The sequence below is a fragment of the Macaca mulatta genome, chromosome 20, assembly GCF_049350105.2.
Source record: "Macaca mulatta isolate MMU2019108-1 chromosome 20, T2T-MMU8v2.0, whole genome shotgun sequence".
NCBI lineage: Eukaryota > Metazoa > Chordata > Mammalia > Primates > Cercopithecidae > Macaca > Macaca mulatta.
In genome coordinates, this window is record NC_133425.1 from 19,670,704 (window position 1) to 19,695,586 (window position 24,883).

At 43.8% G+C, this 24,883-nt stretch overlaps 1 protein-coding gene across 13 annotated transcripts in view; it reads left to right on the top strand.

Moving 5' to 3' along the window:
* VPS35L (VPS35 endosomal protein sorting factor like) overlaps positions 1 to 24,883 on the top strand; it is a 147,557-nt gene that overhangs the window by 89,914 nt on the left and 32,760 nt on the right. For 11 of the 13 annotated variants that reach the window (XM_077986358.1, XM_077986362.1, XM_077986361.1 and 8 more), the window contains 3 exons: positions 2,267 to 2,365; positions 5,172 to 5,249; positions 7,583 to 7,697. In XM_077986358.1, coding sequence (XP_077842484.1) covers positions 2,267 to 2,365; positions 5,172 to 5,249; positions 7,583 to 7,697 — 292 coding nt within the window. The remainder of the gene's footprint in view (positions 1 to 2,266; positions 2,366 to 5,171; positions 5,250 to 7,582; positions 7,698 to 24,883) is intronic. The other 2 variants (XM_077986359.1, XM_077986365.1) reach the window with 1 other exon arrangement.

Genomic DNA, 24,883 nt, shown 5'->3' on the forward strand with positions numbered 1-24,883 from the left:
CAGGGTCTCCCGGATGTCATCAGGACCTGCCTTCCCTGTCTGTCTTTAGCCCCGGACTCTGCCCCGTTGGCCCCCGGCTCAGCTGGGCTTGCTCCACCACAGTTCCAGGTTTCCAGTCCCCCAGCTCTGCAGCCCGGCAGGCGGGGCTCCAACGAAGTCCTGGGATTGAGTCTCTTTGGATTAACACGGGTCGTGGCCCCAGGCACACCTGGGTGACCTGAGTCAAGAGGGCCGAGAGTGGAAAGAAGGTGTGCCCTGAAGCAGCTGATGCAAATCATCCGATGGCGATGGAAACTATGCCGGGCAGGCAAAACGCCAGATAGCCACTCCCCATCTGTTTTACTTATCTACTGCTGAGTAACAGCTCATCCCAAAACTTGGTGGTTTTAAATAACAGGGCTTTTTTTTTTTTTTTTTTTTTTTTTTTTTTGGGGGGGGGGTGGGTTCGAGACGAGGGTCTTGGTATGTTGCCCAGGCTGGTTTCCAACTCCTGGCTTCAAACAATCCTCCAGCCTCGGCCTCCTAAAGTGCGGGGATTATAGGCCTGAGCCACTGCACCCAGCATCAGTTTTTTATTTTTTCTTAAACCGTGGATCAGCTCGGTAACCAGGCTGCTGCAGGCAGTGTGGTGTGGCACTGGTGTGGCACGATTCGGCTGGAGGAGCCACAGTGGCCATGTTCCCTTCTCCAGGGCTTTGGTGCTGGATATGGGCTGCGGCCATCTTGGTTTTCTTCCATGTCCTCTCTTTCTCTCCACTGTTCTCAGTCAGTGGTTTCAACTGAGCTTTCTTGCTTGGTGTTGCCTTCTATGAAGGCACAGACAGAAGCAGCAAGGCATTTTAAGGCCAAGTCTTAGAAATCACACAGTGAGGACGGGCGCGGTGGCTCATTCCTGTAATCCCAGCACTTTGGGAGACTGAGGCAGGTGGATCACCTGTGGTCAGGAGGTCAAGACCAGCCTGACCAACATGGTGAGACCCTGTCTCTGCTAAAAATACAAAATTAGCCGGGTGTGGTGGTGCATGCCTGTAATCCCAGCTACTCGGGAGACTGAGGCAGGAGAATCGCTTGAACCCGGGAGGCAGAGGTTGCGGCAAGCCAAGACCATGCCACTGCACACTCCAGCCTGGGCAACAAGAGCAAAATTCCGTCTCGGAAATAAAAAAAAAAAAAAAAAAAGAAATCACACAGTAAACCCTGGCCACATTCTACTGCAATCTGTGGGTCAAAGCAAGTCACAGGGCCAGTCTGGAGGGGAAGAGCCTCTGCGTTTTGATGCGGGTGGTCCACAGAGACATTGCAGAAGGGCAAGCAGAGGTGGAGGGATTCCTGCAGCCTCCTTTGGGAACATCCCACCATTATACTATCCCAGCCTGAGCAGTCTTCGCCTTCATTCTGGGTGCCAAAACACCAACTGCTGCCAATATCTTCTATTTTAGTAGAAAAGTCAGGACCAAAGCTGACAGAGATGAAAATGACGAGATCACTTTGAAAATAACCTTGAAATTCTGACTTGTTCAATAATGCGGGTTGATTGGTCCACCTGACTCTGTGGGTGAAATATCAATTTTGATGAAAATTCAGGATTAGCCTTTCAATTCCTGTGTTAGAAAACCAACCTATGGATTTTCCCAGGTCACTCTCCGTTGTCCTTGCTTTTTGTACTCATCATGTGGCATTTATCTTTTTACGGCATTGTCTGAAAGTTGCCGAGTTATTATGGAAAAGAATATAAGGAAATCAGATATGAAACATGATAGCTGTAATGGAAATGACGATATTAAACCTCATCTGGACAAAAATGATTGATGTACAGTAAAGTTTTTCTTACTAACCAGCTGTTCATAAATTTGAAGAAATAGGAGACGAGGTGATGGTTTAATGGTGGAGAAACTTCCATCTATGGCTTCTGTAGCCACCAGTGAGCTGCCGAGGTTGGCTCTTCATCAGGAAGCAGAAAGGTGTGACCGTTATGATGGCAAACCTTCTGACAAATGGCCCCCAATAACCACATTTATGTTCTGTGAAAAGGCCACAGCTGACAAACAATATCCCATTATTCCCTTTCCAGTGGTTTCCTTCGGAGCCTGGGAAATTCTATTTACACTCTGAGCTTCTGCTTTATACCCCCTGACTTCTTCTGTTCTAGTCCAGTGCCCATGTCATAAAGATGAGGTGGCAATAATAATATTTCAGTCATACCATGTGCTTGTGTTCCCTCTAAAAATACCACTGTCCCCTTCAGCATCTTTCTCCTTGATTCTAGGTTTCCTTTGGCCGTGATTTTGAACAACAGCTGAGTTTTTATGTTGAGTCCAGGTCAATGTTTTGCAATCTGGAGCCTGTTCTTGTGCAGCTGATTCATGTAAGTATCTTCATTCATTACTTTCTTCTCTCAATACATATTTATTGATCATCTACATCCCAATCATTTATTTTTATTTTATTTTATTAGAGACAGGGTCTCACTCTGTCACCCAGGCTAGAGTGCAGTGGCACAATCATAGCTCACTGTAGCCTTGAACTCCTGGGCTCAAGCAATCCTCCTGTCTCAGCCTCCTAAGTAGCTGGGACTACCAGCTCAAGCCACCATGCCCGGCTATTTTAAATATTGGTTTTTTTGTTTTTTGTTTTTCTGTTTTTTGAGAGATGAGGTCTCACTGTGTTGCCCAGGCTGGTCTCAAATTCCTCACATCCAGCAATCCTCCTGCCTTGGCCTCCCAAAATGCTGGGATTATAGGCATGAACCACTGTAACCAGCCTTAATATGGGATTCTTCTGGTCCTGTTTTGTTACTGTTCTCTATGGTGTGAAAGGTGCTTTCTCAAAGGTTAATAAACTTACAACTTTGGTTTTATTGATCTGTTTTTCTGTGAGATTTGCATTTTCTCATTTCTGCATGCCAGCAACAGAGTTAAGTGATTTACAGAAATCTAACCAGAAGGAGCCCTTTCTTACCTAACAAGAGGTTCCCAACTTTCTTGGATCGTGGCATCTCTCAGTAACTTTTTATGGTGCTCTCAGACCAAAAGAATTAATAACAGCCCTGTTTATTAAGAAGTTAGGTTTAGGCTGGATGTGATGGCTCACACCTGTAATCCTAGCACTTTGGGAGTCTGAGGCTGGCAGATCACTTGAGGTCAGGAGTTTGAGACCAGCCTGGCCAATATGGTGAAACCCTGTCTCTACTAAAAATACCAAAATTAGCCAGGCATGGTGGCAGGCACCTGTTGTCCCAGCTACTTGGGAGGCTGGGGCAGAAGAATCACTTGAATCTGGGAGGTGGAGGTTGCAGTGAGCAGAGATCGTGATACTGCACTCTATACTCTAGCCTAGGCAACAAAGAGAGACTTCATCTCAAAAAAAAAAAAAAAAAAAAGAAGTTAGGTTCAGACAACTTAAGTATTTATGCTCTTACAACTTGATAGCCATTTGAAGAAAATATATATATAAATTGAAAGAAAAATAATACCTTTTTTTCTTTTCTTTTTTTGAGACGGAGTTTTTGCTCTGTTGCCCAGGCTAGAGTGCAATGGCACGATTTTGGCTCATTGCAACCTCCACGTCCTGGGTTCAAGTGATTCTCTTGCCTCAGCCTCCCGAGTAGCTGTAATTACAGGTGCCTGCCACCATGGCCGGCTAATTTTTTGTATTTTTTAGTAGAGATGAGATTTCACCATCTTGGCCAGGCTGGTCTTGAACTCCTGACTTAAGGTAATCCACCTGCTTCGGCGTCCCAAAGTCCTAGGATTAGGACATGAACCACCAAGCCTGGCCTATTTTTTTCTTAGCCATAATTAGTAATGATGGGTGTGTACTTATGAGGCATATCACAGCTTTATAAAATTTGGAATTAGATTGGTGATGCTATTCTTATTTCTTGTTTTACATTCACTTTTTTTACATTTATTTTTGCATAGCAATTAAACTTGCTTTTGATCACAGTAGCCACAAAAAACAAGTTTTACGAATATATGATGTGGCTATAAGGGATATAAAGCAATCCATCATCAAATCAGCCTTGCACCAGTGCTTTGCAAAGTGGCAACAAACAGGCTGGGCGTGGTGGCTCAAGCCTGTAATCCCAGCACTTTGGGAGGCCGAGATGGGCGGATCACAAGGTCAGGAGATCGAGACCATCCTGTCTAACCTGGTGAAACCCTGTCTCTACTAAAAAATACAAAAAACTAGCCGGGCGAGGTGGCGGGAGCCTGTAGTCCCAGCTACTCGGGAGGCTGAGGCAGGAGAATGGTGTGAACCCGAAAGGTGGAGCTTGCAGTGAGCTGAGATCCGGCCACTGCACTCCAGCCTGGGCGACAGAGCAAGACTCCGTCTCAAAAAAAAAAAAAAACAAAGTGGCAACAAACAAATATTGCTGTGTTACCCTAAAAAACTGTGACACCCCTGTGAATTTACTGCCTTTGCTGCAGCACCCCAGGGTGCCATGGTGCACAGTTTGGGAACCGCAGGTCCACACTTTTTATATCTGTGGAAGGGTTCCCTAAAGCTCTTTCATTATTTCATGTCTATTCAAGGAGAATAACTTTCATATGTATTTATTTGCTGGTTAGCAAGTTATTTAGCACAACTAAACTTAAGACCTAAATCTAGAAACTTTATCTGGAAAACAGGGAAGGTAATAGTATCCACCCTGGGATTATGCAGCTTAAGCGAACCAATGAATGTATAGCTCTTAAATAGTACTTGGAACACTATTAGTGATGATGTGGCTACTATCATTATTGTTCTTATTGTTGGTATTGTATAGCTGAATGGTGTGGTCTGATTATCTAAATGGTATGCTTTGGAGGTGTCTCTTAAGATCTCTACATTCTTAAACTTTGGTGTGGTAGGATTTCTGGAAATGGAGCAAGTGAGTCCCAGCTATTCATTAAGCCAGAAAATGGTCACTTCTAATGCTGATCAAAAGGCATGACTAACGTAGCAAACACTGTCTTTTGTTCTACCCTCTTGGAGCTGTTTGCTCAAGCCATGATTGGATCAGGCCTGATGACCCCTTTGGCATTTCAGGGTTTGGTGTTAACCAGTCTTGGTCCTAGAAGGCTTGTTCTCATTGACCTGTATGTAGTTAATGTTCAAATTTCTATGGAAAACATTCATCCGAATCAGCCATCACTTCATTACCATTTCTGTTTTATTAACACATTCAGAGTGTGAACCGGTTGGCAATGGAGACAAGAAAACTAATGAAAGGAAATCATTCCAGAAAGACGGCTGCATTTGTCCGGGTATGTTCTCAAGATAAGGACTGTCAGACTTCGAACTCCAGTGGGCTGTTTAGCTTGCGGGTTACTAAATTACTCTTCCCAGAAAAAGATGAATATGTCATGATAAGAATGGTTTAGTATTGATTTTTCAGATTAATTTTTCCCTGTATCTATGGGATGATCTATTTTCTAATGTTTTCAAGAGAAATGGTTAAATGAGTCTGAATTTTAATATGTGTTGTGGGGAAGGTGAATGAGCGATGGATCTGCATTTTTATGTGCCAGCTGAATTAGCTTTCATTTTCTCATATACTAATATAACACATATTTTATAAAATATAAAAGTTTCTAATATAAAAATATATATAATAATATTGTTCTTATAACTGAAAGACCTTTTTTCCTCTAGATAAAAATGATGCCCAACTTTGTTTTTGTTTTTTTTGAGACGGAATCTTGCTCTTTTGCCCAGGATGGAGTGTAGTGATGCGACCTCAGCTCACTGCAACCTCCGCCTCCCAAGTTCAAGTGATTCTCCTACCTCAGCCTCCCGAGTAGCTGGGATTACAGGCACATGCCACCATGCCCAGCTAATATTTTTGTATTTTTAGTAGAGATGGGGGTTTCACCATGTTGGCCGGGCTGGTTTCAAACTCCTGTCCTCAAGTTATCTGCCCGCCTCGGCCTCCCAAAGTCCTGGGATTACAGGTGTGAGCCACCGCACCCAGCCTGATGTTAAACTTTGAAAAATCATTTTCAGCTTCTTGAAGCTGAAAATTTTATCAGATGTGATGCTTCTCAAAATTTATTTATCTATTCATTCATGTATTTATTTTTGGAGACAGGGTCTTACTCTGTCACCCAGGCAGGAGTGCAGTGGTACCATCATAGCTCACTATAACCACCATGCCTAGATAATTTTTTTGTTTTTTTGTAGAGATGGGGAGTCTCACTAGGTTGCCCAGGCTGGTCTTAAACTCCTGGCCTCAAATGATCCTCCTGCCTCAGCCTCCCAAAGTGTTGGGATGACAGGTGTGAGCCACTGCACCCAGCCCTGCTCAAAATTTTAAGAAAGAAATGTATGTCTGTGTTTTTTCATGAAAAAATGCTCATCATCACTCATCATCAGAGAAATGCAAATCAAAACCACAATGAGACACCATCTCACACCAGTTAGAATGGCAATCATTAAAAAGGAAACAACAGGTGCTGGAGAGGATGTGAAGAAATAAGAACACTTTTACACTGTTGGTGGGACTGTAAACTAGTTCAACCATTGTGGAAAACAGTGTGGCAATTCCTCAAGGATCTAGAACTAGAAATACCATTTGACCCAGCCATCCCATTACTGGGTATATACCCAAAGGATTATAAGTCATGCTGCTATAAAGACACATGCACACGTATGTTTATTGCGGCACTATTCACAGTAGCAAAGACTTGGAATCAACCCAAATGTCCATCAGTGACAGATTGGATTAAGAAAATATGGCACATATACACCATGGAATACTATGAAGCCATAAAAAAGGATGAGTTGGTGTCCTTTGTAGGTACATGGATGCAGCTGGAAACCATCATTCTCAGCAAACTGTCGCAAGAACAGAAAACCAAACACCGCATGTTCTCACTCATAGGTGGGAATTGAACAATAAGATCACTTGCACACAGGAAGGGGAACCTCACACACCAGGACCTATTGTGGGGAGGGGAAAGAGGGCAGTGATAGCATTAGGAGATACACCTAATGTAAATGACGAGTTAATGGGGGCAGCACACCAATGTGGCACATGTATACATATGTAACAAACCTGCATGTTGTGCACATGTACCCTAGAACTTAAAGTATAATAAAAAATAAAAAGTATCAGTAAAAAATAAATAAATAAATAAATAAATAAATATGTGTCTGTGTTTTTAAACACGAAATTATATTGAAAAGATTACGGTAAAAAATAAGCATCCTGGCTCTGCCCTTTGTCACGTTGCTTGTCTTTCCTCAGCCAGCCACCTCAAACTCTTTAGCAACTACTTCTAATTACCTCCATATTTTTAAGTAATTGGTTTAAACAGCTGTTTCTCAGTTTATCAATGTTAGGTGCTACATATTTACTTTCCATGATGATGGGTGAGGATTTATTTTTCCTGCATTATCACTCACTCTCCTCATATCCCCATCCTCCTTGAGGGTCATCAGACAGAGCAGAGTTGTACAAGAGGGGAAAATTGGGACTCAGAATGGGGAGATTCACTGTTGTAAGTTTCTTTACTTGGAAATACATGAGGGATGAAAACGGGAGTATGATTCTGCCACCGTGGCATTGCCAGCGTTAATGTTTCTTCCCTTCTCCTAGGCCTGTGTTGCCTACTGCTTCATCACCATCCCCTCCCTGGCAGGCATCTTCACACGTCTCAATCTCTACCTGCATTCTGGTCAGGTGGCCTTGGCCAACCAGTGCCTCTCCCAAGGTAAGTCCATCGTTCTCTCATCTCAGGCAGTCCCTTGCTGCTTAGGAAAACTGACTGAGGTGTGTGCATATGTGTGTGGAGAGAGACAAAGATTTCTTTTTTTAGAGACAGAGTCTCGCTCTGTCACCCAGGCTGGAGTGCAGTAGTGCAATCATAGTTCCCTGTAACCTCGAACTCCTGGGCTCAAGCAGTCCTCCCGAGTAGCTAGGACTGCAGGCGCACACCACCACACACAGCTGATGTATTTATTTTTATTTTTTATAGAGATGGAATTTCACTTTGTTGCCTGGGCTTGTCTTGAACTCCTGGGCTCAAATGTTCCTCCCGCCTCCCACCTGGGCTCAAGTGAGCCTCCCAAAGTGCTGGGGTTACAGAATTGAACCACTGCGCTCGACCAAGAGAGATTCCTTTAAGGGGGAAAGAAAAAAAAAAGAATAATAAGTGATGAGTTTTAAATTTGTTTCTCTGCTAGGAAGCACATTGGACACATGCATTTATAGAGTCAGATCATAGAGCACAGATGTCTTCCTGTAAGAACCTTCTTAAATCTGCCTAGAACAGATCAGGTCGTGCGGCTCAGACGTCCTGAGCTCGGCACACCTGGGGAATGTGAGACATGAGGACTGCTTCACAGTGGCAGATTCATGTTTGTTTGTTGTTGTTGATGTTTGTGTGTTTGAAACCCCAGAGACACACAAGTACCATCTAATCTGTGGTAGAACAAATACCCTACAGTTTGCTGTTACAGATAAAATTTCTGCCCAAGACTGATCTTTCCATACTAGGCACCAAAGCCATCCATTAGGCAAGGATGCTCAGGATCGTTTATTTGGGAGAAGGTGATCTCAGTGCTATCAGAAGGGTGATGTGAGATGAGACAGGGAAGGAAAGGCAGCCAGAAAAACAGGCACCATCGAACAGGTCATTCCTGTGGGCAGCCGAAGCTCATTCCTATCTGGGCGGTGTTGTCAGACACAGCCAGTGGTTCTCCACCTGAAGGGCAAGGAAGACAGGTGATTTTCCCTTTATTCTCATCTGTCATTGACAGAGCGCTGCTTCTGAGATATTAACCCCCTGGCATTCTGGCCTGCTCCATACTTGAGCCAAGAGAAGGCACTCAGGTGGAAAGCCCCAGTGTTTGCTGCAGGACACCCTGGTTACCTGCTGCAACAGTGTACACCAAGGGCATGCAGGCAGGTCAGCAGCATGGTACCCACCCTGCAGGCCATAACACAGAGGGTAAAAGAAATCTTTACATGACATTTATGAAGCATTTGTGATGTGGCAAGCCCTTTGCACATGTTATCTCATTTCATCCTCCCAGCAGCCACATGGGGCCGATGCTGTGGTTGGTCCCTCATTACCCAGGTGAGTAAACTGAGGCAGAGAGTGGCCAGCTAACTTGCTTGGGGTCGGTCCACTCCTGAGTCACTGAGCCAGCTCTCAGCCCCTGATCTGTCTGGCTCAAGGCCATGCCTCTTCACCACTGCATTGACTGGGAAGCCTAAAGGAACGCTGGGGCACTTCCATAGCACCATAGGAGGTGGACTGAGGTGTTCAGTGGTGGTTCTTTTCCCGACACAACTGCACAGATTATGCCAAGGCTGGCGCCTCACCACTTGTTGCCATTGTCTTGGTAGGGCATTCTGGGCCAGTTGGAGAGTGGTCACTCCTCCATTCTTTGAACCACTGCCATGGAAGTTCTGGGGACCATCTGTGTCTTGATTCAACTGGAGCAACTCTGAGCAGTGAAGTCTTCATACATGGTTGCTGCCCAGGAACCTTTAAAACTCTGCTTGGTTTTGCTTTTAACTCCTGGGGGACTTCAGTAGCTTCTGAGTGCAGCTGAACACTTGCCTCTTGAGTTCCCCTGTGAGCTGGTGCCTGCCCACCTCCATCCTCAACCACCTGCATCCTCATCTCCCATTTGCTGTAGCCACACAGGCCTGCTTTTGTTCTTTGAACATGCTCAGTGGTCTCCCAGTGCAGAGCCTTTGTGGCTTTGTTCCCTCTTTCTACAATGATCTTTCCCCGGATAGTTGTAATTTTTTTAATGACAAGGCAGATGATGAGAACAAGCCACAGCTCCTTATGGAGGCCTCTGCTGGCCACTCTAGCTAGAGTCGCCGCCCCGCCCACTCTGTCACCTCTGCAGCATCATCCTCATCATCATCGTTGCACATTCCACTATCCGATGCTCGTATACTCTGTTTGTTTACTTGCTTATTGTCTGTGATACCCCCTCTCCCCCCTAGGACAGGCACGTGTCTTCATTGTGTGTAGGTCAACATGGAACTTTCTCCTACTGCTTGCTTTGGTAAGAATGATGGGTTATCGGGAGGCTGAGGCACAACAGTCGCTTGAACCTGGGAGGTGGAGGTTGTAGTGAGCCGAGATTGCACCACCTGAGCAACAGAGTAAGACTGTCTCGAAAAAAAAAAAAAAAAAAAGAAACAAAAATTAACAGTCACCACCAAAAACCTAGTGATGCACAGGATGAAAATTAGAAGACTGTTGGATATTAGAAATTTTAAATCTGCTTCTAAATGGGTTCCTTCTTTAAAAGCTCAGGAATGGTGGACCTAGGTTGGCATACCTGAGTTGGTTTTACCTGCAATAATAGGAACAAATTGTGAGCTGCAGATACCAAAGCTCTGACACACTTACCAGAACTGCAGGTGGAGGCTTTGGAGGCCTAGATCTTTCTTCTTCCACTGTTATAAAATCAGGACCATGGATTTGAATGTTGTGGATCTCGGGAAATTTATGGTTAGATCCCATATAGGGCTTCATTGTAATTTTTTTTGAGAAAGCAAAACAAAAATTCTCTACCTGGATAAAGGTATCCCCCTTATCAAAGATTTGGTGCTCCCAAGAAGTGTTGAAGGAGAGCTGTGAGTAATTTCTCCCTGTTGTACTTCCTATAACATCCTCCGCCCCCACCGAGGGACAGTTGGTGTAAGAACAGCCCCATACACTGTGCATGGATAAAGACAGCACCCTCCGTGTCAGGACTCTGGGCTCCTCGTCTGCCTCCTCTGTCACTTTCAGCTATTGCAGGAGAGTGGGAATGTGGAGTCCGCTTCATGTTTAATAATTTATCGATGATTTTTACTCAAGTCTCTAAATGCTATGGCGCTAAACCTTAAAAGCCTATTATTTTTCTCCTGAAAGCCACAGGCAGCAATTGCTGGCCAAAATAAATAATGCATTCAATTACTGAGAATGAGAAGGCTAAATATAAATTAAATGAAGCTCATGGAAATGCGCTGCTTTTGTTTGCCTCCCTAAACATCCTCCCCTTGCAGCTGGTTATAAAGTGTCCCCGTCCCTCCAGTTCTTTTTCTTGCCTCCCTTAATCTGGCCTTGGTTGTATCTTCTTTAGCAGGCTGTGGCTTTCCCAAGGCTGGGTCCATCCCGACAAGTAAACTCCTGTTGAACTCTCAGGCAGGCTGGTGCAGGAAGCTGATGAAGGCTTGTTGCAGGGGAGGCCTGGTTCTGTTTCTTTATACACACTAGTGCTGCACATAGACTGGATTGTGCAGGGATTTGGTGCATATGCTCGTGCCCACCACCCCAGAGTATGTAGGAGAAATGAAGGACTTGCAAGCCAGAGATTTGGTCCATCAGGTGCTTCGCAACTGGAGATGGCCTAGCAATGCCTGTTTCTCTTTTCTTTCAGTCCCTTCTCTAGGTAACTTCTTGCCCTTGTTTGTCAATGGCTCTTTCTAGAAAATTATTACCAGGCCACAGCAAGAGCAGGCACTTTTTTCCTTTATTTTTACCTTTGTTTCTTTATCTTTACAGTTTATAATCTAGAAAAGGTGGGTGTTTTACAGGCCAGGCGTGGTGGCTCATGCCTGTAATCCCAGCACTTTGGGAGGCTGAGGTGGGTGGCTCACCTGAGGTCAGGAGTTCAAGACCAGCCTGGCCAACATGGTGAAACCCCGTCTCTACTAAAAATTTTAAAAGTTAGGAAGTTGTGGTGGCGCGTTCCTGTAATTCCAGCTATTCAGGAGGCTGAGGCATGAGAATCACTGGAACCCGGGAGGCAGAGGTTGCGGTGAGCCAGGATGTCACCACTGCACTCCAGCCTGGGCGACAAAGTGAGACTCTGTCTCAAAAAAAAAAAAAGAGAAAAGAAAAGGGGGGCATTTCACAATGGAAGTATGTTTAAGGTGGGTCTTGGAAGAAGAACATGTGTTTATGAGGATGTGGGAAGGGAAGAAGGAAGGATTAGCATTCCTGGTAGAGTAAATGGCCTGAGCAAAGGCATGGAGATGTGGAATTACATGATGTATTTGGCCAGCAGCAGAATGTTGGGATGAGGCCCTAATTAGTATGGACTTTCAAGTCTTCTGCTTGCATTGGTCCCAGTCCTAACTCTGCCACCTACAAGCCAGGTGCTGTTGGACGACTCAGGCTTTCTGTCCCGTTTCCCCATCTGTAAAGTGGAGATGATGACAGTGGTGCCTGTCTGTTGAGTGTTAAATGAGAAAATGGCCTTAGAGCACTTGGCCCACTGGCACATAGTAGCTGCTCAGGAAATATGATCTTAGTTTATAAATGTCTCTCAAATGGTGAAAGTATGCCATGGGTTTTAGGAGCTAACTGTATTCAGTACATTGATAGCTGTTTGGTTTTATAGTTTGAAAGCCAGATTATTTTTCACATGCAAAGCATTGGGGAATCTGTAGGAAACCAGATCTTTGTTTTGAGACAAACTGATGAATTACGCTAAAAAGAATTATGGTTCCTCCAAAGCTGAAACAAGATAGAAAGAACAATTAAAGAGAAATAGTGGTCAAAAGAATTTTTTTTTTTTTTTTTTTTTGAGATAGAGTCTTGCTCCCTGGAGTGCAGTGGCGTGATCTCTGCTCACTGCAACCTCTGGTTCCCGAGTTCAAGTGATTATCCTGCCTCAGCCTCCCAAATAGCTGGGACTACAGGCATGCACCACCACACCTGGCTAATTTTTGTATTTTTAATAGAGATGGGGTTTTACCATGTTGGCCAGGCTGGTCTCAAACTCCTGACCTCTGGTGATCCACCTGCCTCAGCCTCCCAAAGTGCTGGAATTACAGGCATGAGCCACCATGCCCAGCCAAGAATGATTTTTTATTATCATTAATAATAATGCTTTTCCCACCTTCTGTAGGGATCTCCCCTCTTCTTTCAAAACTTACTTTCTTTTATTTTTTGCATCGTCATCCTTCAGAGCTGGGTTCATATGTCAGGTCTTTAGGAAAACCATCCTTGGCCTTCCCATTTTTGCAGATAAACAAAAAGTTAGGTCAGGTCATCCTGTACAATACATTATCCACTCACCTGTGCTTTTCCTCCTTATACTTATCACTGTTATTTAACAAGTAAATATGTAAGTAGCTGTCTGCTTTTCCCCCTATAAGCGCATCAGCTCCATGAGGTCCTCTCTGTCTGGTTTACTCAGAAAGTTTGAGATTTTGGAGCAGTTTGGATTTCAGATTGGGGACGTTCAACCTGTATGTGGAGCCCCTGGCTACCACAAACTGTAATGGCTAATGGAAATAGCCAGGGTCATGGTATGGGAGAGAAAAATTATTCTGCATTTCCTCTTCCTGGAGAGGCAAGAATGGCTTGTGAAGGAGAAAAATGGTTTTCACTCACTTACCAGGTCTTGGTGATTTATGGTTAAGTTCATATTTACTAGTTTAGTTAACAGAACATCCTCTGAAGAATGTCTGATTTGATTATTTTCTCCAACCCTGAGGCCTCTTTGATGAATGCAGACAAAGTAGGTTATTTTAGTTGGAACAGTTCACAGCAGGGCAGATGACATCAAGCTTGTCGCCCACGTTCACATCTGTCCACACATGATCCATCCACCTTAGGGAGTGTCAGGGCCTGGGTTGGATGGCAGCTGCTCATGGAACCCACAGAAAAAGGGCATGGGCAAGTCTCCTGACGATCTCTCGGACCCTTATAATAGTTAAATTATAACCTGCAGTTTGTTTCCTCCTGTCAGTATTTTTTGGTCATCTTTTACATGCGGCCCACTGTGCCAAGCGTTGTATGGGCAACAGGAATACACTTAAAGAGACTACAGGCTGGGCTGGGTTTGGTGGCTCACACCTGTAATCCCAGCACTTTGGGAGGCCGAGGTGGGTGGATCATTTGAGGTCAGGAGTTCAAGACCAGCCTGGCCAACATGATGAAACCTTGTCTCTAACTAAAACTACAAAAATTAGCCAGTGTAGTGGCACGCACCTGTAATCCCAGCTACTTGGGAGGCTGAGGCAAGAGAATCGCTTGAGCCTGGGAGGCAGAGGTTGCAGTGAGCCAAGATCGCACCACTGCACTCCAGCCTGAGCAACAGAGTGAGACCGTGTCTCAAAACAAAACAAGAAAAAGAGACTACAGGCCATTCAGGGAGAGCAAATCTGTTTACAATTATTACACTAGGTGGCACAGGATAAAGGTCATGCAGTGTGGACATAAAATATGCTTGGGAATTTTAGAGCAGAGAGAATTAACCCTTGACTCGAAAGAAGAAGAAGAAAAAAAAGGTGGCACTGAAGAGCCTGGAAGGTCAAGGAGTATCTTGTCATACTGAATTAAGGTGTGTGGCATTCTAGGTTGAGGCCTGGAGGCTAAGAAAACAGTAACATCTGGAAGGAATGAGGAAGAGATCAAGTTAAGGTGATAATTGGGGGCCTAGTTGTTGAGAGATCTGAATTCCTGGCAAAATAGTTTTATTCAGTACATATTATTAGGTAGGTGGTTTCTCTTTATTTTGCAGATGGGGAAACTGAGGCTCAGGCCGTGCCCAGGAGCATCCGGCTAATAAGTGACCTTATCTCTACTTAACCACTGTGCCTCTCTATATTAGGTTAGTTCTTCTATATCGTAACACAGGGCTGCATTTCTAATCCCAAGTGCGTGTGGTTGCTAGAGTTCAATTATTACGGACTGAGCATCAGATAAACTAATTTAGGAAACAAAGAACCAAAATTAAGATAAGGAATACCTAATCCTTTCTGCTCAGGGAAATCTAAGCCTAATATTCGCAGAGGCAATACGCAACCTCACATAAGCTACTGCAGGGATGAGAGAAAGGTATGTCATCCTGTAGTATCTCAGAGGTAGGAGTTAGGTAACACATAGGCTGAGCGTGCTTGGCTCAGTGAGAGAGCCCGTGACAGTTCAGAGATAGAAGAGGGAGGGAGAGAGTGCAGGAGCCTTCTGATGGTACTACCGAAGCTAAGAAGTAATTTGTATGTCCCGAGTGGATTTTTCACATTAAGTGTTGACATTCAGAATGAACTTAAAAGGCATAAACCAGGTGGCAAAATTCTGCATAAACCAGGTGGCAAAATCAAAGTTAGATTAAGCCGTCATTGGTAGCAATTAAGCGTTAACGTATAAGGTATTTAATTGTTCCTGGAGATTTCATATTTCTTTACATCTTGCTCTGTGTACATATCAAAATAGCATCCCATAAGTCCTCAAACTTAACTGTTGGAATAACAAGCTCTATTACAAAAACACAGGCTAGTAATAGATAGTGGTAAATCTCTATCAGTGACTTGCCTATGGATAACTTGGCCATTGAGACCAAAGGCATCCCATCACTTGGTGACGGCACATCTTCATTGCAGCAGACAAAGTTTTCAGCAAGAAGATATGTCTGGATGTTGCATTTTCTGTGGTAGTTTCCATGATACTGATATTGTCAATCAAAACCTAAACTCATACAGAGTTGAAGATGGGTAAAGATGTTTGGCAGTGGGGTTTGTATACCTTGAGAGAGAGTGATGATTTTTATAGCCAGAACCCTACTTTACTAATACATATTCAAGAGGTGGGAGTCTTCAACCCCCTGGAACATCTTGTCTTAAGAACTTATGATTTTTGACTGGGCACAGTGGCTCACGCCTATAATCTCAGCACTTTGGGAGGCCCAGACGGCAGATCACTAGAGACCAGCCCGGCCAACATGACAAAACCCTGTCTCTACTAAAAATACAAAAATTAGCAAGGTGTGGTGGTGTGCGCCTGTAGTCCCAGCTACTCGGGAGGCTAACAAGGCATGAGAGTTGTTTGAACCTGGGAGGCGGAGGTTGCAGTGAGCCGTGATCGCACCACTGCACTCCAGCCTGGGCAACACAGCGTGACGCTGTCTCAAAAAAAAAAAGAAAGAAGAAATTATGGTTTTTCTGTTCTTCAATTTTCCTGGACTAGAACAGCCATCAGTCTGAGTTACCTAGGAGGGCATATGATGGATTGAAGATCTAGGAGTGAATTGAGTTACCTTTGAGGTCTTGTTTAGCCTCAGATGTTTATGACTGACGAGTGGTAAAGATTTCCATTAGCACTGACCTAATGCATTATTGAAAAAAAAAGCAAAACGCCAACTTTGAAGGTGGGTTGGGTTATCACTTCTTGACTGTCGCTTACGATTCATGTATTGACTCATTTTCCATATCACCAATGCCAAGGATACAAAAGGTTGCATTTTTGCTCCTGTAGGTCCTAGTTAAGTCTGAATTCCTTTTATCATGTATTGAGGGTGTTTGGTGAGATTGTCCTGTATCCAGTTGAAAATCTAGGCAATCTGTATTTTAAATCTTAATGACTTTTGCTATAAAAATTCAGAATGCTCATCTGAAAAACTTCCAACAATACAGAAATGTAGGACTCTTAAAAAGTAAAAAGCCCCGAGATAAAAGTCTCCAATAGTATGCTGTATCTTCCCACCCTACCCCCAAATCTGCTGTTGTTAACAGTATGGACATCTTGATTTTTTTTCTTTTATATATCCATTTTAAAATATTCATTATTCTTATATGCTCTCGGCCTCTCTATTCTACTTGCCTTTCTCCTTCCCTCTCCATTTATCTATATTCTCTTATATATATGTAGTTCCCTTTCCCCCTTAGAAATAAATGGAATTATGTCTTCTACAGTGTTTGTCATAAGCCTTTTTTGGCTTCTCGGTAAATCTTGGCGTCAATCAATACCCTCTTTGTAAGGGCTATTTGGTATTCTGTTTCTTCTTTTTTTTTATTTTTTGGAAGTGCTGCAAATTATTTCTTCAAATGGCCTCCCTCTGTTTTTTTCCTCCTCCAAACTTCTGTTGAAAAATATATGAACTCGGCCGGGCGCGGTGGCTCAAGCCTGTAATCCCAGCACTTAGGGAGGCCGAGATGGGCGGATCACGAGGTCAGGAGATCGAGACCATCCTGGCTAACACGGTGAAACCCCGTCTCTACTAAAAAATACAAAAAAAAAACTAGCCGGGCGAGGTGGCGGGCATCTGTAGTCCCAGCTACTTGGGAGGCTGAGGCAGGAGAATGGCGTGAACCCGGCAGGCGGAGCTTTCAGTGAGCTGAGATCTGGCCACTGCACTCCAGCCTGGGCCACAGAGCAAGACTCCGTCTCCAAAAAAAAAAAAAAAAAAAAAAAAGAAAAATATATGAACTCTTTGCAAGTTTCTGCTCTGGCAGACAATAAATAACCTGCATCTTAATTCTGAGCATGTTGAAGCTCTCTGACAGTTGTCCAATTGACTCATTTTCCATATCACCAATGCCAAGAATACAAAAGGTTGCATTTGCTCCTGTAGGTCCTAGTTAAGTCTGAATTCCTTGTATCATGTATTGGTATTTTAGCCTCTTGGAATGTGGAACTCCATTGTTCAGACAGAGGTGTATTCAGAGCCTCGGTGCACACAACAGACGCCAGTGGGGCTCCTCAGGTGGATGTGCCTGTGGGAGGTTACTGCCCCTGAATTATCTACGGGAGCTCAAAGAGGCCCCAGAGCACAGTATGGAGCTTTTTAAAGCTTTGAGAAGAAGAACCCTTGCAAGTGGACTGACTGGGGAGCTTCAAGCCTGAAGTCTGACTCATTTCATGGAGAAGCTAATTAGAGAGGACCCTTCCAGCCATCCTCACGGTGCAGTGCAGAACAGCATCCCTGGTTGGTCCCCACACAGTGTGTGTCACCCCTCAGCTTGGTGCTGTGCCTTACACATACAGGGAACTGGGGTGGCCGCACCTTAAACAGCAGGAGCATTAGAGTCCATGCAGTGTGTGGCCCTGTCCCCACTCCCATCTCCACCTTGTCCTACTCTGGTTAAATAGGAAGGGAGTACATTGTTTCGCCATCCTTCTGTTTTATACATTTCTAGGACTGAACACTTTACAGCAAACTTGTATTGCCTTTGTATGTTCAAGAAAAAATATTTTTAGAAATTTAAGCCTGGGCAACATAGTGAGACCCCCGTCTGTACAAAATATGAATAAAAAAAATTAAAATAAAAAATTAGCCAGGCATGATGGTGCACGCCTGTAGTCCCAGCCACTTGGGAGGCTGAAGTGGGAGGGTTGCTCGAGCCCAGGAGGTTGAGGCAGGAGTGAGCTATGATGGTACCACTGCAATCCAGCCTGGGCAGCAGAGCAAGACCCTGTCTCAAAAAATAATGATAAAAATAGGCCAGGCACGGTGGCTCATGCCTGTAATCCTCGCACTTTGGGAGGCAGAGGCAGGCAGATCACCTGAGGTCAGGAGTTTGAGACCTGCCTGGCCAACATGGTGAAAGGCCATCTCTACTAAAAAAAAAATACAAAACTTAGCCAGGCATGCCGGGTCTGACCTGCAGACCCTGACCCAGCGATGGATGAAAGAATGACACAGATATTTTGCCTGTCAGCATGGCTACAGCTACGGGGCTCTGCTGCCTGAGTCCACAGCATTGGCCTCAATAAGCGGGCTAAGTTCGCCGGCAAAGTTTGCATTTATTTAGTACAGATTAAATGACAAAAGTCTCAAGTAAACACCACTAGAGGGTAATTAATATTGCCGACCTCCTGAGTAGAGAGTACTCATACACCCACAGATGGTCTTAGGACCGCATGAGTAAACAAGCTATTTAGATAAACTCCCCCACATTCACTTATTATTTGCGTTTTTGCTATCAACTCAAGCTAAAGAGGATTAGGCTGCCTTCAGCCATAGCCCTTTCCTAAAGCTTTTGTAAAACCTTCCTGCCTTCCAAGAAGGCTTGCATTTTTCCTGTAATTTTCTCTTACAATTTCTCCCACCACACTAACCAAGCTCCTACAAGGCCATGGCAGCAGACGCCTGTAATCTCAGTTGCTCGAGAGGGTGAGGCAGGAGAATTGCTTGAACCCAGGAGGCAGAGGTTGCAGTGAGCCGAAATTGCATCACTGCACTTTAACCTGGGTGACAGAGCAAGACTCTGCCTCAAAAAAAAAAAAAATAATAATAATAGGCCATGCACGGTGGCTCACGGATGTAATCCCAGCACTTTGGGAGGCCGAGGCAAGCAGGTCACCTGAGGTCAGGAGTTCGAGATCAGCCTGACCAACATGGAGAAACCCCGTCTCTACTAAAAATACAAAATATTAGCCAGGCATGGTACCTTATGCCTATAATCCCAGCTATTCGGGAGGCTGAGGCAGGAGAATCGCTTGAACCCAGGAGGTGGAGGTTGTGGTGATCCGAGATCGCGCCATTGCACTCCAGCCTGGCCAACAAGAGCAAAGTCTCAATAATAATAATATAATAATAATAATAATAAATTTCAATTAAAATTCCAAGACCAGAAACCTATCATAAGTGAAAGATTTGGTGTCCATCCTCATCCACCACTCCAATATTACACCTAATAGTTTGGCATTTATCTTGCCTGACCTTTCTATGCATCTACATAAGTTTGTATACTTTTTTTCCTTTGCAAAGATAGGCTGACACGTATACAGCTGTATGATTTTTTGTCCTTTTTTTTTCTTTTTTCCCCCGCCACTCCCCCGATTTTTTGTATTTAATATGTCATAGATATTTTATACCTCAAATATACCTCAAAACATATAGATCTGCCTTATTCTCTTTATTAGCTATATTACTTGCTTGGTGCAACAGTGAAATAATTTCTTTTCTTTTTTTTTTTTACATTTTGGAACTTTAGGCTGTTTTCACTTTTTCTTCAAATGATCTTAGAGTTGATATAAAGATATCTTCATCCAAAGGGAACAATTGAGCCAATCCTTGATAGTAGCTAGGCAGCATGAATAATCAAAACATACAGTTTACCTCGCATCTTCAACTAAACCCTTATTTGCAGCTTCTGTCTGCATCTCACCCTTTCCCACAGCTATTTGCTTGTGACATATATTTTGGAGTCTATCTGTGGGGTTTTAGTGGCTTTGTGTTCTGAGTGTTTGATTTCTTCCTGTCCTTGCAGAAGTTTCCCGAATATCATGTTCTTTTCAGTGGTCCACAGACCATTTGAAACTACTCAGGTTGAGAACAGGAGAGCCTGAAACTTCAGATGGAAAATGTCAAATGTGATATTTGCCAATGAGCATCCCTGGCTTTTACTCATCATATATACAAAATGATGAGGTAGCCTGTCCCCATATTTTTAGCAAGGACCCCAACAATTCTTACAACAGAGCACTCCAGGAGTACCACAGTGCTCTTACAAATGTGGGGACGGTGGCTGTGTTTATGCAGTGTCTCTTACTACGAATATGGGGACGGTGGCTGTGTTTATGGAGTTTCTCTTACTATGAATATGGGGACGGTGGCTGTGTTTGCTCTCTGCCCAGCAGAGAGCAGTGCTGTGAGACGCATCAGTTGCTGTGTGGAAAGAATGATAGAATGCTGCTGGAAAAAGTGAAGTGCCTACCCCAAGAAAAAGGGGTCTCAAATACAGTGAACTGTGGTGTTGGGGTCAGCAAGGCCTGAGTGGGGTTTTTATGGTTTGGGTTTTGCCTTGAAGATGGGATATGCAATGATCGTTCTGAGATATTGGAAATATAAGCAAAAATAAAAGGGGGGGATATGGAAAAGAAACATGGATGTCCCAGCTGGGCATGGTGGCTCACGCCTGTAATCTCAGCACTTTGGGAGGCCAAGGCAGCCGGATCACCTGAGGCCCGGAGTTCAAGACCAGCCTGCCCAACATGGTGAAACCCCGTCTCTACTAAAAATACAAAAATTAGCCTGGCATGGTGGCACGTGCCTGTAGTCTCAGCTACTCGGGAGGCTGAGGCAGGACAATCTCTTGAACCCGGGAGGCAGAGGCTGCAGTGAGCTGAGATCACACCACTGCATTCCAGCCTGGGCGACAGAGCAAGAATTCGTCTCAAAAAAAAAAAGAACCCCAGAGGACTTGGATGGAGGAAACCTAGTCCATGTACTTGGTGCTTTTCCCTTCCTCTAGTGGAACCAGGACAATATGTATTTTTTCCTTTTCTAAAAAAATGTGTGTGGGTACATGGTAAGTATATATCTTTACAAGGTACATGAGATGTTTTGATTCAGGCAGGCAGTGTATAATAATTTCATCCTAGAGAATGGGGTATCCATCCCCTCAAGCATTTATCCTTTGTGCTATAAACAATTCAGTTACATTCTTTCAGTTATTTTTAAATGTACAATTAAATTACTGACTAGAGTCACTGTGTGTGTATCAAATACTAGGTCTTATTCATTCGTTCTAACTATTTTTATTTTGTACGCAGTAACCATTCCCACTTCCCACCATGCACCACCACTACCCTTCCCAGCCTCTGGTAACCATCCTTCTACTCTCTGTCTCTATGGGCTCAACTGTTTTTATTTTTAGCTCCCACAAGTAAGTGAGAACATGCAAAATTTGCCTTCCTGTGCCTGGCTTAATTCACTTAACATAATGCCCTCCAGTTTCACCCATGTTGTTGCAAATGACAGAATCTCCTTTTTTATGGCTGCATAGTACTACTCCATTATGTATATGTACCACATTTTCTTTATCCATTTGTCTGTTGATGGACATTAGATTGCCTCCAAATCTTGGCTGTTGTGAACAGTGCTGCAACAAACAGGAGTGCAGATATCTCTTCGATAGACTGATTTCCTTTCCTTTGGGTGTATATGCAGCAGTGGGATTGCTGGATCATATGATAGCTCTATTTTCAGTTTTTTCAGGAACCTCCAAATTGTTCTCCATAGTAGTTGTACTAACTTAACATTTGCACCAGCAGTGCAAATGTTTCTCCACATTCTCACCAGCATTTGTCATTGCCTGTCTTTTGGATAAAAGCCATTTTAACTGGGGTATGATGATATATCATTACAGTTTTCATTTGCGTTTCTCTGATCAATGATGTTGAGCACCTTTTCATATGCTTGTTTGCCATTTGTATTTTATTTTTTTTTTTGAGAAACATCTATTCAAATCTTTTGCCCGTTTCTAAAATCGGATTATTAGAGTTTTTTCCTGTAGAGTTGTTTGAGCTCCTTACGTTCTGGTTTTTAATCCTTTATCAGATGGGTAGTTTGCAGATATTTTCTCCCATTCTGTGGGTTCTCTTTTCACTTTGTTGATTGTTTCCTTTGCCGTGCAGAAGCTTTTTAACTTGATGTGATCCCGTTTGTCCATTTTTGCTTTGGTCATCTGTGCTTGTGGGGTATTACTCAAAAAGGGGACAATATTCTTTACTACTGGGAATCTGAGTTCTCCTTTTTCTGTAGGTCTTTAAAAAAATCCACTATATCTTAAATTATCTTCCATGGCTCTTAATAGCTACAAAACAAAGTGTTACATGCAGTTGACATGATTATTCTGAACTTTAAACTATGAGGATAAACTGCTGTCACATGCGGTAGGATTTGATTTCTAATTACTAAGATAAGATTGAGAAGTCTCCAGGCAATATTTTCTATATGGGGCAAGTCTTCTGAGGATAGAACTAAAAATCTGCTTTGGAACCCCGCATGCCCCAACCTTTAAATAACTATTTATTTTAGCTCCCTCTTTTAGAGTGGAAACTGGGCGGGGTGGGTGACAGGAGCCAAGTTCTGGGGACAAAGCTGCTGTCTTTTTCATGAGGCATAATAATAGGCACATTCTCTGGGCCAGTCAGTAACAAACACATAAATAGAAAAAAAAAAGGTCTTTCAAGTTGCTCTGAGAAGAATTTGCATTCCCACTGAGAACCTTGTTTCATGATATACTTCCTTCACTGTGGGACTGCCAGAGGACTAAGGAAATGAGCTGCTTAAAGATAGGCCCTGGGAGCCCCTGTAGGTTCCATAAGTAGGGCCATGTCTTTTTTTTTTTTTTTTTTTTTTTTGAGACAGAGTCTTGCTCTGTTGCCCAGGCTGGAGTGTGGTGGCATGATCTCAGCTCACTGCAACCTCTGACTTCCAGGTTCAAGTGATCCTTCTGCCTCAGCCTCCCAAGTAGCTGGAATTACAGGCATGTGCCAACACGCCAAGCTACTTTTTGTGTTTTTAGTAGAGATAGGGTTTCGCCATGTTGGCTAGGCTGGTCTCAAACTCTTGACCTCAAGTGATCCACCCACCTCAGCCTCCCAAAGTGCTGAGATTACAGGTGTGAGCCACTGCGCCCAGTTGGGCCATGTCTTACTAGTGGTCACAAGATAGAAGACCCTACAGGCTCTGACCCTTTCTGGAAGGTTTCTCTATCAGAACTGACATCAGGTGGCTTTTCCTCAAACCCCATATTTAATGTCGCTCCCCAAAACAATTGAGATAAGTGGATGTATAGACCAAAATACGTAACAGGTTTAGAAAATAAGTGTTGGCCCAATGCGGTGACTCACGCCTGTAATCCCAGCACTTTAGGAGGCCGAGCCAGGCAGATCTCTTGAGCTCAGGAGTTTGAGACCAGCCTGGGCAACATGGTAAAACCCCATTTCTACAAAACGTACAAAAATTAGCCAGGGATGCTGGGCGCACTCCTATAGTCCCAGCTACTGGGGAGACTGAGGTAGGAGGATGGCTGGAGCCCGGAAGGCAGAGGCTGCAGTGAGTCGAGATCATGCCATTGCACTTCAGCCTGGGCGACAGAGCAAGACCCTGTCTGGAAAAAAACAAAACAAAACAAAACACACACACACAGAAAAGAAAAAAACTAGTTGTTAATTAGTATGATTATGTTGGTCTCATTGCCACAGTTTATGTTGTCAATACTTTCTCTCACTTTTTTTCACCTGTTTGTGCACCTGCCCATGACAGTACCTTGTTCACAGTTGGTGCTTAATAAATATGGAAGGGGTTTGAGTTTGGGGTTTGGGAGACAGCCAGGTGAGGAAGCTTCCAGAGCAGAGCAACTTGACTCAGAAAGCTTTACAAGGAGTGTCTTTCTGTGACATGTTTCTTTTTTTCCCCCCTCTCCTTTGAAGAAGGAAGAGATGGCAGAACTCCACCATCCATCTTCAGACACATACTCTTCTCATTAAACGTAGGCCTTTCTTCCCAGGAAAGTGAGCATTTGCTGTTGCATTTGCCCCTCTGATGTGCTGGCCGGTGTTCCTGTTTTAATTCAGGATGCTGTTCACCCCTACAGTGTTCTCTTTGCATCTCTGGAAGTCGTTTTGGAGTGGAAGTCCATTTGGACCATGAAAACATTTGATCTTGTCGGATAGTTTAAAATTGCATTTGTCAGGTCAATGTTTTGGTTGTTTTGACCTTGAGGCTTTTTCTCACAGTCAATACCTTGGCAGTTTTAGAAGGAACTTTCTCTCCCTCTCCGTCTTCCCCTCCACCTCCCATCCTTCCTGCTCTCCTTCATCCCTTCCACCCCATCTCTATCCTGTTGCGCACACACATTCTCTCTCCACTCCTTTTCTTCCTCGCTTGCTCCCTTTGAAGTCTCCTTGTTTTACAGATTTTTTTCATAGCTCTTTAAATATCTTCATTTCCCAAATGATTCTGTGGAGCTGATGTTAATCAGAAGTCTTTAAGCTGTGTGTGTGTCTGTCTGTCTGTGTGTGTGTGTGTGTGTGTGTGCTGTGTTCCTTCAGACATTTTGATGGCTATTTAACAAAAATGGTGTGCACTAGAATAGATTCAAACAGACGCGGGTTTGAGCTGCAGCTCCACCACCAACAGTGGAACTTCCTATGTACACAGAACACTGTTGCGGGATGAATTGCTTCTCTTTCCTTCCCTTATTTCTCGTCTGTGAAGTACACCTGTCGACAGCACCCTCCTCGCATGGTAGACATGAGAATTCAATGAACCAATCCAAGTTGAGCCTTTAGCCCAGGCAACTGTCATTTCTAGACTTTTTACAAAAATTTGCGACCTGCTTTTTTCACTTAATAACCTAAAGGCAATTTGACAGAGGTTCTGAGCTGAAGCAGTGCCCTGTCAAGCAGATATTCCTCCA